We start from the raw sequence: 14152 nt of genomic DNA, 5'->3' as shown, positions 1-14152 counted from the left end.
TAGAGATGGGCTCTTTCAATCTCTCTCCAGTGATGCACATTGCGGCTGGAAATGCTGACAGAACCTCACACATATTCTGCTGCTGCTTCAGAATATTCCTCTTTGTCGATGGACCGTGAGCTTCAGTGTCAATGACCAGCTCAGCTGAGTTTGAAGGGTCCAGTCCCCTCCGACATGGACCCGCTCCACTCCTGCCTCCGTCTCTAAAATCTGCTCCAGCTCACTTGTAATATGGGAGACACCATGAGACAATACAAATGTCTTGGAAACCCTCCTGAACTGGTGGACCAGTGTGCAAGAGTCATGTGACAGCTGGTAGGCAATAGTTTAATTAAGTTATGTATATTTGGGTGTGTTAGGAATAAAGAATATCTTTAAGTTTAAATTTAATTTATATTTTTTTCTAATTGTGGGTTAAAAGGTGAAACCTGGGATCTAGTTTAATTTTTGAGGGAGACAGCAGGTCTGAAGCTGTTTGTGTACCTGCATTTCTAATGAGATTTACAACTCCTGAAGAGAAGTTAAAGCAAACACAAGCATAGAGTAAACTGTGCTGCTGCTGAGCAACAGGGGTCCAGAGAGGGACACCCACCCCCCCACACACACACGCACAAACACAAAATACAGCAGTTAGAGTCCAGTTTAAAGGAGGTGCCAGGACAGGCAGGAGATGGAAAGGGACATATAGCAGGTTCCAAACTAAAGAAGAAAATCCCCAAAATCCAGGGGAGTGGAGCAGGAGAAGGTCCCAAGAAGACCTTCTCGTCAAAGGAAGGACAGGGGCCTCGAAAAGGTCCTGTTAGTGAAGTTAAGAGTGAAAAGCAGAGGAAGGCTCCAGGCTTCAGGCTTAGAGAGAGAAAAGCTGCAGCAAGCAGATTCAAAGCAACATAAAGGCTTGTGAGAAGTCAGAAGGTCCAAAGAGACGGCTGAAAGTCTGTAAATCTTCGCTATGGGCATGTGAAGCAGTGGTGCAAGGTTGATGGCTGAGTCGGTGAGAGAGCTTTGAACGCATGTGGTGACCCGGGGAGAGGAGCATCAGAAGGAGAGTTCGAAACCCGGGAGGTGAACCCTTGTGGAAGGTGCCTGAGAGAAAGTGTTGGTTTGGGAGAAAATTCCAAAGTCAGTTCCTGGAGAGTGGAGATTGGAAAGCCTCATGTGAAAGACGGTGTTCAGTGAGACTGGTTGGCTCACGTTGTGACAAGCTTCTGGGGAGGAGTTGAGGAGAGATCCATAGCATCTGGTTGAGGTGCCATCTGTCACTTGATTTCAGAGTGCGGTGTGTCTGACCACAGGTTGCCTATTGGTTTACATGGACTGTGCACTTACTGTGAACATTAGAGTATAAGATATCTTTTGTAACTTGTGTTTTCCTTACAAATCTGTATGTATCTGTAAGGGTATAATTGTGGAGTACTGTAATATAGTTCATATTTTCTTGTTTATTCCTTTGTTAGAAGTTCATTAGCTGACTCCTGTGACTGTTCAGTAGCCACTCTCCATGTATCTAAGCAAAAAATAAAAGTTAGGATCTATCAAGCTGGGTTCCACCCTCAGATCTGGCTTATCCAGGGGTAACTTCAGCTGGGATCCTAAGACACTTTTTTTTATTTGTTCACGGGATGTGGGTGTCACTGGCTAGGCCAGCATTTATTACCCAGCCCTAATTGCCCTAGTTCAGAGGGCATTTTGAGCCAACCACCTTGCTGTGGGTCACATGTAGGCCAGACCAGGTAAAGATGGCAGATTTCCTTCCCTAGAGGTGGGTTTTTGCAACAATTGACAAGGGTTTGATGGTCATCATTGCACTTTTAATTCCAGAATTTTATTGAATTCAAATTCCACCATCTGCTGTGGTGGGGTTTGAACCCGGGTGGACAGAGCATTTCCCTGGGTCTCTGGATTACTAGCCCAGCGACAATACCACTACACCATTGCCTACCCCACTCCTCTGAGTGAACAATGGATCACAGTCCTACTCTCACTTCCTTAGCCACTTGCCTGCTTGGTTTCAAAACCTGACCTCTTCCCATTTGCTGGGAACAACATTTCTCTTTAGACCCTGAAAGCCCCCAACAAGATCTCTGAGGATGTCTCTGAGAGCGGAGTGGTGGGGAAAGGGGAGGGGTGGGGGGTCAGCTATCCTATATGTCTATCCCATTGCTATGCTTGTTCTACCTTGCATAGAGTCAGTAGAACATAGCAGGAGGCCATTCTGTCCATCAAGTCCATGCTGGCTCTCTGTAGAGCAATCCAGTCATTCTCATTCCCTCGTTCTATCCCTGTAATCTTGTAAGTTTATTTCCTTCAAGTGTCCATCCAATTTCCTTTTAAAATCACTGATCATCTTCGTTTTCACCACACAGGGTGGGCAGCGAGTTCCAGTCATTACCACTCGCTGTGTAAACAAGCTCCTCCTCACATTCCCCCCTGCAGTTCTTGCCCAAGACCCCCAAATCTGTGCCTCCCCCCAACGCCCTAAACCCTTTCTTATCACATTGAAATTAGCCCTCTTCCAATTTAGAACTTCCACTTTAGATTGTTGCAAGCTCTTCCCCATTATTAACCAAAACCTTATGTACCAGCTAATGGCAACAGCTTTTCCTCATCTACCTTATCTAAGTCTGTCATCATCTTGTCCCCCTTTATCAAATCTCCCCTCATTCTACTTTGCTCCAAGGAGAACAACCCCAGCTTCTCCAACCCATCCTTGTAACTAAAATCCCCCATCCCTGGGACCATTCTGGTAAATCTCCTCCGCACTCTTTCAAGGACCCTCACATCCTTCCTAAAGTGTGATAACCAGAACTGAACACAATACCCTAGTTGGGGCCTAACCAGAGCTTTATAAAGATTCTGCGTAACTTCCCTGCTTTTATTCTCAATGTCTCTTTTATTTAGGAAGCCCAAGATACCATGTGCTCTGCCAACTGTTCTCTCAATTTGTCTGACCACCTTCAAAGGTCTATGCACATACACCCCCAGGGTCCCTCTCTTCCTGCACACTCTTTAGATCTGTGCCATTAAGTCTATGTTGACTCTCCCTATCCCTTCTGCCAAAATGCATTGCTTCACACTTCTCTGTATTAAATTCCATCTGCCTCTAGTCTGCGCAATCTGCTAGCCTATCTGTGTCCCATTGCAGTTAATTAGTATCATCTTCACTGTTTTTCACTGTTCCAAATTGTAAAATTTTATTCTGTATTCCAATATCTAAGCCATTTATATATAACAGAAAAAAGCAGTGGCCACTTGGGAACGCCTCTGTCTACCACCCTCCAGTCTGAAAAATAACTATTTTCCAGGACTCTCAGTTTCTGACCTTAAAACAATTTTAAATCCAATTGGACACTGACCCTCTGATTCTATGAGCCTCAATTTTGTTAACCAGCCTTCTACGTGGTATGTTGTACTTTCTTAAAATCCATATAGACAACATCCACCACACTCCCTTCATCAACATTCTCCGTTACTTCATCAAAAAATTCAATTAGTTGTCAGTGTCAAACATGAAACAGCCTTTTCCAAATCTGTGCTGTGTCTCCTTAATTCACTCAAACCTCTCCAAGTGCCTGTTGATTTTTTACCCCCGATTATTGTTTCTTAAACCTAACCCACTACTGATGTTAAGCTGACCAACCGTTAGTTGCTAGGTCTATCCTTACACTCGTTTGTTAATTAGGGTGTTACATTCACCACTGTCCAATCCTCTGGAACCTCGCCCGTACCTCAGGAAGATTGGAAGATTATGATTATTGGGTTGCATCTGGGCAGATCATAATTGTTCATTAGGATGGAGAGTGAAAATGTTGAATCTGAAACTAGGATCCTGTATCTAAATAAAGGGAACTATGAGGGTATGAGGCACGAGTTGGCAAAGATGGATTGGGGAACCTTACTAAAAGGGTTGATGGTGGTGAGGAGATGTTACACTCTCCGATCCCGCAACAACCACACGAGACTCAGGCTTCCTTTTAACCGGTTTTATTCAAGCATATGCAAGGGAGCTGCAATCATTCCTAAGAATGAAGACCCAGCTCCCGGATTGATTACATTTCACTACTTTTGCACTTTTTTTATAACACATTTCAGTACATTTGAATACATCCAATTGGTAACCAACACATCAGTTCCATACTATCTCTATCCCATTGAGTACATAAACATGTCATTTTGCTAACCAATTATTCTAAACGATGTATACATAATTATATTATCCAATCAAAATTAAAACACGTACACAAGGACCTTGATTCTTACAACTCAAGACTCTTTATGTTTCATCAAAGCCCCCTCTTCGTCCATTGTTCATCTTCCCATATCTAAACTAAAACCATCTGCCTCTTCCCTATGTGAGAGGGGAGTTCACTTAATCTAATTTATGTCATTCTTTTGTCTCCAGTCTGACTCTCAAGGCTGTGCAATGTTCATCTGGTAATCTTTAACTCTTAATATGTTTAGCAGCCATGTCTGCCTGGAATTTTAGGGGTTTTTTGGTAAATTCTTACTGTATTCTCTTTTAGCATTTTTAGTTTCTCCCTGACAGTGGATAGGCAATGATTAATATTTAAGGAACTTATGCATGAATTACAACAATTACTCATTCCTGTCTGGTACAAAAATAAAACAGGAAAGATGGCTCAATCATGGATTACAAAAGAAATTAGGGATAGTATTAGATCCAAAGAGGAGATATATAAAATTGCCAGAAAAAGCAGCAAGCCTGAGGATTGGGAGCAGTTTAGAATTCAGCAACAGTGGACAAAAAGATTGATCGAGAAGAGGAAAATGGAGTATGAGAGTAAACTTGCAGAGAATGTAAAAACTGACTGTAAAAGCTTCTATAAATATGTAAAGAGAGAAAGATTAGTGAAGACAAATGTAGGTCCCTTACAGTCAGAAATGGGGGAAATTATAATGGAGAACAAAGAAATGGTAGAAGAATTGAACACGTATTTTGATTGTGTCTTCACAAAAGAGGACACAAATAATTTCCCAGAATTGTTGGGGAATCAAGGGTCTAGTGAGAGGGAGGAATTGAAGAAAATCAGTATTAGTAAAAAAAAATGGTGCTAGAGAAATTAATGGAGTTAAAGGCTGAAAAATCCCCAGGGCCGGATAATCTACATCCCAGGGTACTAAAGGAAATAGAAATATTGGATGCATTGGTGGTCATCTTCCAAAATTCTATAGACTCTGGAGCAGTTCCTGCAGATAGGAGGGTGACAAATGTAACCCCACTATTTAAAAAAGGATGGAGAGAAAAAACAGAGAATTACAGACCAGTTAGTCTAACATCAGTAGTGGGGAAAATGCTGGAGTCTATTATAAAAGATATAGTAACAGAACACTTGGAAAGCGTTAACGGGATTAGACACAGTCAGTATGGGTTTATGGAAGGGAAATCATGCTTAACTAATCTACTGGAGTTTTTTGAGGATGTAACTGGTACAATAGATAAGGGAGTAACAATGGATGTGGTGTATTTGGATTTCAAGAAGGCTTTTGATAAGGTCCCACATAAGAGGCTAGTGGGCAAAATTAAAGCACATGGGATTGGGGGTAATATACTGGCATGGATTGAGAATTGGTTGACTGACCGGAAACAGAGTGTGGAAATAAATGGGTCTTTTTCCAGTTGGCACTAGTGGTGTACCGCAGGGATCAGCGCTTGGAGCCCCAGTTATTCATGCTATATATAAATGACTTGGATGAGGAAACCAAATGTAATATTCCCAATTTTGCTGAAGACACAAAACTGGACGGGGTTTTAAGTTGTGAGGAGGATGCAAGGAGGCTTCAGGGTGACTTAGACAAGTTGTGTGTGTGGGGGGGGGGGGCAAACACATGACAGATGCAGTATAACGTGGATAAATGTGGAGTTATATACTTCAGTGTGAATAATAGAAAGGCAGAGGATTATTTAAATGATGATATATTGGGAAATGTGGATGTACAAAGGGATCCAGGTGTCTTTGTAAACCAGTCAATGAAAGTAAACAGACAGGTGCAGCCAGCAATTAGGCAAATGGGATGTTGGCCTTCATTGCGAAAGGATTTGAGTTCAGAAGTAGGGATGTTTTACTGCAGTTATACAGGGCCTTGGTGAGACCACACCTGGAGTATTGTGTACGGTTTTGGTCTCCCTACCTAAGAAAGGATATACTTGCCATAGAGGGAGTGCAGCGAAGGTTCACTAGGCTGATACGGGGGTGGCAGGACTGTCGTATGAGGAGAGATTGGTTCGACTGGGCCTGTATTCACTAGAGTTTAGAAGAATGAGAAGGGATCTGATTGAAACGTATAAAATTCTAACAGGGTTAGACAGACTGGATGCAGGGAGGATGTTTCCCCTGGTTGGGGAGTCTAGAACCAGGGGTCACAGTCTCAGGATACAGGGCGGGCTATTTAGGACTGAAATGAGGAAAAATTTCTTCACTCAGAGGCTGGTCAACCTGTGGAATTCTCTACCACAGTGGCTGTGGAGGCCGGGTCACTGAGTATATTCAAGAAAGAAATTGATAATTTTTTGGATATTAGAGGCATCAAGGGGTATGGAGAGAAAGCGGGAATATGGCATTGAGATAGAGGATCAGCCATGATCATATTGAATGACAGAACAGGCTCGAAGGGCCGAATGGCCTACTCCTGCTCCTAGTTCCTATGTTTCTATGACAAGCCCTTCTAGTCTCTCCACCCCCACTTCCTTTAGCTACCTGGGATGCAAGCTCTCTGGACCAGGAACTCTAAGCAGAGGCAGCCTTTCTAGCATATCCTCACTCTCCATTGTCATCTCACCTATTACCTCCACCATCTCCACTTCAACTGACTTTTTGTCAGCATTTTCTCCCTTAGTAAACACCGATACAGAAAACTCATTAAATATAATAAACACAGAAAGTGCTGGGAAAACTCAGCAGGTTTTACAGCATCTGTGGAGAGAGAAACAGAGTTAATGTTTTGAGTCTGTATGACTCTTCTGTTCTGCTTTTAAATTATTAAGTATTCTAGCCTAGTCCTGCCCACTAGGTGTTTATCACCCTCTTTGTCTCTAAAGGACTCTCTCCACCTCTTATCACCTGCTTACTGTTTACAAGCCAATAGAAGATTTGTGCGTTCCCTTTCGTGCTGACTGCCATTTTATTCAGACTCTCTCTTTGCCCAGTCTTATTTTCTCTTCATCTCCTTTCTCAGCCTAATGTATTTGACCTGGTTCCAGTGAGAAGAATTCACCTGATGTCCATTATACACCCTCTTTTTTTTTTTGTTTCATCGTAATCTCTAGTTCCCTCTCATCTAAGCAGCTCTGGTTTTGGTTCCCCTGCCTTTCAGCCTTGTTGGAATGTACCTAGCCAGTACCTAAAACATCTCTTCCTTAAATATCACTCATTGTTACAGTTTTTCCTGTCAACCTTTAGTTATATGTTTCCCTGGCTAGACCCTTTCTCATCACATTGAAATGAGCCTTCTTCCCATTTAGAAGACCTACTTTAGATTATTGCTAGCTCTTATCTATTATTAACCAAAAATTTATGATATGATCACTCTTACCCAAGTGTTCCCCCCACAGACACTTGGCCCACCTCATTCCCCAGCAGCAGATCCAGCAATGCCTCCTTTCTAGTTGGACAAAGAACATTCTGGGCAAGGAAGTTCTGCTGAACACATTTTAGAAATTCCATGCCCACCTGTCCCTTTACACTACAGTTATCTCAATCAAAGAGAAAGACAGTTTTGAGTCCATATGACACTCTTTCAGAACTAAAGAGAAGTAGAAGTGTGGTGAAGGGGGGGCAGTGGGACAGGTAAAGCTGGATAGAAGGCCAGCGATAGGCGGAGGCCTCCTCCCTTTCCTCCTCCTCTATCTTTTCTGAGCACTTTTTGTATCTGTGAATATTAAGTGTCCAGTTCTCATCATTTTTAAGCAGTGTTTCTATTCTTGCTACAACATCATATTCCCACACGGCTTTTTGCGCTTGTAGCTCACCCACCTTATTCGCTGCACTGTGTGTGTTTATATACACGCATTGTAAAGCTGTCTTTGTATTCCTCATGGTCCTTCTTACTCTGCCAGTATCTAACATAGTACTGCTTCCTTCCCTTGTACTGTCCAACACACTCTCCCTCCTTATTTCACCTTATTCCTCTTTTCTTCTACACCCTGGTGCCATTGCCCTGCCAATTTAGTTAAAACCCTCCCTAACCACCCTAGTGAACTCCCCCACGAGGACATTGGTCCCAGTCCTGTTGAGATGCAACCTGTCCCTTTGTGAATAAGCACCCTCCTATCCCAGAATTGTTCCCAATGTCCCAAGCTCTTCCTCCTGCTCCATGCCTCAAAACCACAGATTGCCCCACCCGATCTTCCTATTTCTACACTTGCTAGCCTGTGGCACTGGGAGTAATTTGGAGATCACTATCCTCGATTTCCTACTTTTTAACTTCCACCCTGAGTCTTGAAAATCTGATAGCAGGATCTCGAAGCCTGCCCTCTGTTGTTGGTACCAACATGTACCACTTCTGGCTGACTCCTTTCCAGCTCTCCATAACGCCCTTTACCCAGGCATCAGAGATGCAACACACCACATGGATTCACAATGACAGTTACAGAAATGCCTGTCTGTTCCCCTGCCTATGGAATCTCCTATAATGACTGTATTTCTATCTTTGCTGTTCCTTCCTGTATAGTCTCTTACCCATTGGTGCCATGCTCTGGACTGCACTCCTTCAGGGTTTTGGCACGTGCAGCAGTCTCCAATGTTGAGTATCTGTCTGGGAGAGGCACAACCCTGAAGACTCTTGTACTTCCTGCCTCTTTCTACTCTTCCAGATGGCCACCCCTCCACTATCCTGAACTCTCTGCCTGCGGGGTGACCACCTCCTGGATCCAGGAAACTCTCATTCCGCCTGATGCTTCACAGTGACTCCAGCTACTCCTCAAGCTCGGAAATCCGGGGCTGGAGCTGGAGCAGCTGGAGACAGTCCTCCACGTGTGTTCTCCCCAGATATATGAAGCATACTGAACTTACCAGATGGGGCCGGATTTGCAAGCAGCAGATCTCAGTCCTGATGTACAAAAAAACCCGTTATTCTCTCTCTAACAGGATTAGTAGCTTGTTTAAGTCATGAATTTAAATTCATGCCTTTAGGTCTGATGATAGTCCTGTTCATTCGCTTACTGTTATACTTGCCTCAATTGAAATTTTTGATTTCCCTAATTTGAAGAAATGCTCTGATTTAGAGAAGAAAACTACTTACCAACCAATTAGCAGCTTCCCGGAGATAGAACCATAGAACACTACAGCACTTAAAACAGGCCATTCAGCCCTTCTATTCTGTGCTGAAATATTATTCCGCTAATCCCATTGACCTGCACCTAGCCCATAACCCTCCAGACCTCTCCCATCCATGTATCTATCCAATTTATTCTTAAAACTTGAGGGAGCCTGCATTTACCATGTCAGATGGTAGCTTGTTCCACACTCTCACCACTCTCTGAGTGAAGAAGTTCCCCCTAATGTTCCCCCTAAACTTTTCCCCTTTCACCCTAAAGCCATGTCCTCTCGTGTTATCTCTAAGTGGAAAGAGTCTACTCGCATTTACTCTGTCTATACCCCTCATAATTTTGTAAACTTCTATCAAATCTCCCCTCATCCTTCTACGCTCCAAGGAATAAAGTCCTAACCTGTTCAATCTCTCCCCGTAACCCAACTCCTTAAGACCCGGCAACATCCTAGTAAATCTTCTCTGCACTCTTTCAATCTTACTGATATCCTTCCTGTAGTTAGGCAACAAGAACTGCACACAATACTCTAAAGTTGGCCTCACCAATGTCTTATACAACCTCACCATAACATCTCAATACTTTGATTTATGAAGGCCAGTATGTCAAAATCTTTCTTTACAATCATGTCTACCTATGATGCCACTTTCAGGGAATTATGTATCTGAACTCCCAGATCCCTTTGTTCCTCCACACTCCTCAGTGCCCTACCATTTACTGTGTATGTCCTACCTTGGTTTGACCTTCCAAAATGCAACACCTCACTTTTCTGCATTAAATTCTATCTGCCGTTTTCTGGCCCATTTTTCCAGTTGGTCCAGATCTCTCTGCAAGCTTTGAAAGCCTTCCTCGCTATCCACAACGCCTCCAATGTTAGTGTCATCAGCAAACTTGCTGATCCAATTTACCACATTATCATCCAAATCATTGACATAGACAACAAACAACAATGGTCCCAGCACAGATCCCTGAGGATCTGCAACACTAGTCACAGACTTCCAGTCTGAGAAGCAATCATCCACTACCACTCTGTCTTCTCCCACACAGCCAATTTCCAATCCAGTTTACAACCTCTCCATGGATACCAAGTGTCTGAACCTTCTGAACTAACCTCCCATGTGGGACCTTGTCAAAGGCCTTACTAAAGTCCATGTAGACAACATCCACAGCCTGTCCTTCATCTACTTTCTTGGTAAACTCCTCGAAAGACTCTACAAGGTTCATTAAACACGACCTACCATGCACGAAGCCATGCTGACTATCCTTAATCAGCCCTTGGCAGAACACCTTCCAATAATTTACCTACTACTGACGTCAGTCTCACTGGCCTGTAATTACCTGGTTTATTCTTGGAGCCTTTTTTAAACACGGAACAACATGAGCTACCCTCCAATCCTCTGGCAATCTCAACTTGAGGACCAGACCTATCCTTATCCATAATTAACTTAAAACTAATGACATTGTGGTCACTGGACCCAAAATGTTCGCCTACACATACTTCTGTCACCTGACCTGTCTGGTTCCCTAATAGGAGATCAAGTATTGCATCCCCTCTCGTTGGTACCTCTATATATTGATTTAGAAAACTTTCCTGAACACATTGACAAACTCCAAGGACATTTTAAATATTTCTGCCAGGGCCCCTGCAATTTCTACACTAGTCTCCCTCAAGGTCCAAGGGAATATTATGTTAGGCCCGGGGGATTTATCTACTTTTATTCGCTGTAAGGCAGCAAGCTTTAATCCTCTTTAATCTCTATATGTTCCATGACACTACTGCTTGTTTCCCTTCCTTCCTTATACACTATGCCAGTTTCCGAGTAAATACTGATGCAAAAAAAACTGTTTAAGATCTCCCCCCATTTCATGAGGCTCCACACATAGACGACCACTCTGATCTTCAAGGGGACCAATTGTGTTCCTTATTATCCTTTTACTCTTAATATACTTGTAGAAACCCTTTGGGTTTACCTTCACATTATCTGCCAAAGCAACCTCATGTCTTCTTTTTGCCTTCCTGATTTCCTTCTTTAGTATTTTCTTACATTTTCTATACTCTACAAGTACCTCATTTGCTCCTTGTTACCTATACCTGCTATACACCTCTGTCTTCTTCTTAACCAGATCGCCAATATCCCTTGAAAACCAAGGTTCCCTATGCTTGTTAACTTTGCCTTTAATCCTGACAGGAACATGCAAACTCTGCACTCTCAAAATTTCGCCTTTGAATGCATTCCACTTACTGAACACATCCTTGCCAGAAAACAACTTATCCCAATTCACTCTTCCTAGATCCTTTTTCATTTCCACAAAATTGGCCTTTCTCCAATTTAGAATCTCAACTCGAGGACCAGACCCATCCTTATCCATAATTAGCTTAAAACTAATGACATTGTGGTCACTGGACCCAAAATGTTCACCTACACATTACTTCTGTCACCTGACCTGTCTGGTTCCCTAATAGGAGATCAAGTACTTGCATCCCTCTCGTTGGTACCTCTATATATTGATTTAGAAAACTTTCCTGAACACATTTGACAAACTCCAAGCCATCCAGCCCTTTTACAGTATGGGAATCCCAGTCAATATGTGGAAAGTTAAAATCTCCCTACTATCACAACTTTCTGTTTCTTACATCGGTCTGCTATCTCTCTACAGATTTGCTCCTCCAATTCTCTTTGACAATTGGGTGGTCTATAATACAACCCTATTAGTGTGGTCACACCTTTCCCATTCCCCAGCTCCACCCATATGGCCTCTGTAGATGAGCCCTTCGGGCTGTCCTGCTTACGCACAGCTGTGATATTTTCCCTGACTAGTAATGTCACTCCTCCCCCCTTTCATCCCTCCCCCTCTATCACATCTGAAACAACGGAACCCCGGAACATTGAGCTGCCCAGTCCTGCCCCTCCTGCAACCAAGTCTCACTAATAGCAATAATGTCGTAATCCCACGTACCAATCCATGACCTGAGCTCATCTACCTTTCCGACAATACTCCTTGCGTTGAAATAGATGCACCTGAGAACATTTCTATCACGTACAAACCTTTGATTTCTGTCCATACACGCATTCCTCGCTTGACCTTTATCCTCCTCCACCTCACTATCTGCTCTAACAGTCTGGTTTCCCTCCCCCTGCAAATCTAGTTTAAACCCCCTGGAGCAGCACTAGCAATGTCACACTTTGATTTTCTTCTCAATCTGGCCAGTTGCCTCTGAATTACCCCACGCCAGACTAGGCTCACTGTGCGCTCGCTGTCTCTCTCTCTAGTGCTGCTGCCACTCGTTTATCCTCCCACCATTATTCCAGTGCTCTCACCCATTTCTCTAATGAAGCCATTCTTACCCTTGCGCCAGTCCCTTTAAATAGAGAGGATTCAGCCGGCTGGTGGGGGCTGTCATCAGGGGAGCCTTCAATAGGAATGTTTAATGTGGAAGCAGAGTTAACAGCTACAGTAAAGACTTCCAATTTTCCGGGAACCCCTCCCACTCCACCCCACCCCAGCTCATCCCACCCCTTGAGTAAGTCCAGGAGATGCTATCGTCTGCTTCGATTTAGAATGTCCAGGATTCCATGTGTTACATTTACTGTTTGTTAACCTGTTCTGTCAGCTTCAAAGGTTGGCACCACAATCACCCTCAGCTCCTTTCTGTTCTTGCCTCTCTTTTAAAATTCTACATTTCACTTGTATTTGGCTGTTATTGTCTCTCTTCCATCTTCCTTCCAAAATATATCACCTCTCACTTTTCTACATTAAGTTACATCTACCACGTGTCCATCCATTCCACCAGTTTATCATATCCTCTTGAAGTCTATTGTCATCCTCACAATTTATTACACTTAGTTGTGTCATCTTCCAATTTCAAGGTTGTGTCCTGTAATCCCCCAAGTCCAACTCATTAGCATTTATCAAAACTATAATTGCCCTGGTACTGAACCTTGGGCATTTCACTGAACACCACCCACCACCACCTGCTTCTAATTCTCCCCTGGACAGATAAGTGGCAAGTAACATTCCACATCACACAAGTGCCAAACAATGACCAACTCCAACAAGAGAGAATCCAACCATCTCCCCTTGAGATTAACTCACCTCTGACTCCCCAAAGTCTATCCACCATCTACAAGGCACAAGTCAGGAGTGTGATGGAATACTCCCCACTTGCTTGGATGAATGCAGCTCCCACAACACTTAAGGGAGTTTACTTGCCACAGGATTCCCAGCCTCTGACCCACACTTGTAGCCATAGTATTTACGTGGCTGGTCCATTTCAGTTTCTGGTCAATAGTAACCCCCAGGATGTTGATAGTGGGGGATTGAGTGATGATAATGCCATTGAATGTCAAGGGGTGATGGCTAGACTCTCTCTTGTGGAGACGGTCATTCCCTGGAACTTGTGTGGCGCGAATATTACTTGCAACTTATCAGTCCAAGCCTGAATATTGTTCAGGTCTTGCTGCATTTGGACATGGACTGCTTCAGTATCTGAGGAGTTGCGAATGGTGCTGAACATTGTGCAATCATCAGTGAACATCCCCACTTCTGACCTTATGATGGAAGGAAGGTCATCGATGAAGGCAGCTGATGATGGTTGGGCCGAGGACACTACCTGAGGAACTCCTGCAGTGATGTCCTGAGCTGAGATGACTGACCTCCAACAACCACAACCATCTTCCTTTGTGCTGGGTATGTCTCCATCCAGTGGAGAGTTTTCCCCCTGATTCCCATTGACTCCAGTTTTGTAGGGCTCCTTGATGCCACACTCAGTCAAATGCGGCCTTGATGTCAAGGGCAGTCACTCTCACCTCACCTCAGGAGCTCAGCTCTTTTGTCCATGTTTGAACCAAGGCTGTAATGAGGTCAGGAGCT

The 14152-nt window shown here is 43.6% G+C and overlaps 1 protein-coding gene across 1 annotated transcript in view; it reads left to right on the top strand.

Annotated features, from left to right (window-relative positions):
- The first annotated feature begins 4914 nt into the window (after window positions 1-4914).
- Window positions 4915-14152, top strand: part of LOC121292393 (proto-oncogene c-Fos-like) — a 10942-nt gene continuing 1704 nt past the window's right edge. The window contains exon 1 of the mRNA XM_041214242.1: window positions 4915-4949. Coding sequence (XP_041070176.1) covers window positions 4915-4949 — 35 coding nt within the window. The remainder of the gene's footprint in view (window positions 4950-14152) is intronic.

This window comes from Carcharodon carcharias, chromosome 20, assembly GCF_017639515.1.
Source record: "Carcharodon carcharias isolate sCarCar2 chromosome 20, sCarCar2.pri, whole genome shotgun sequence".
Classification (NCBI taxonomy): domain Eukaryota; kingdom Metazoa; phylum Chordata; class Chondrichthyes; order Lamniformes; family Lamnidae; genus Carcharodon; species Carcharodon carcharias.
The sequence above is the reverse complement of the archived record's forward strand: the minus strand, read 5'-3'. Positions and strand labels throughout refer to the sequence as shown.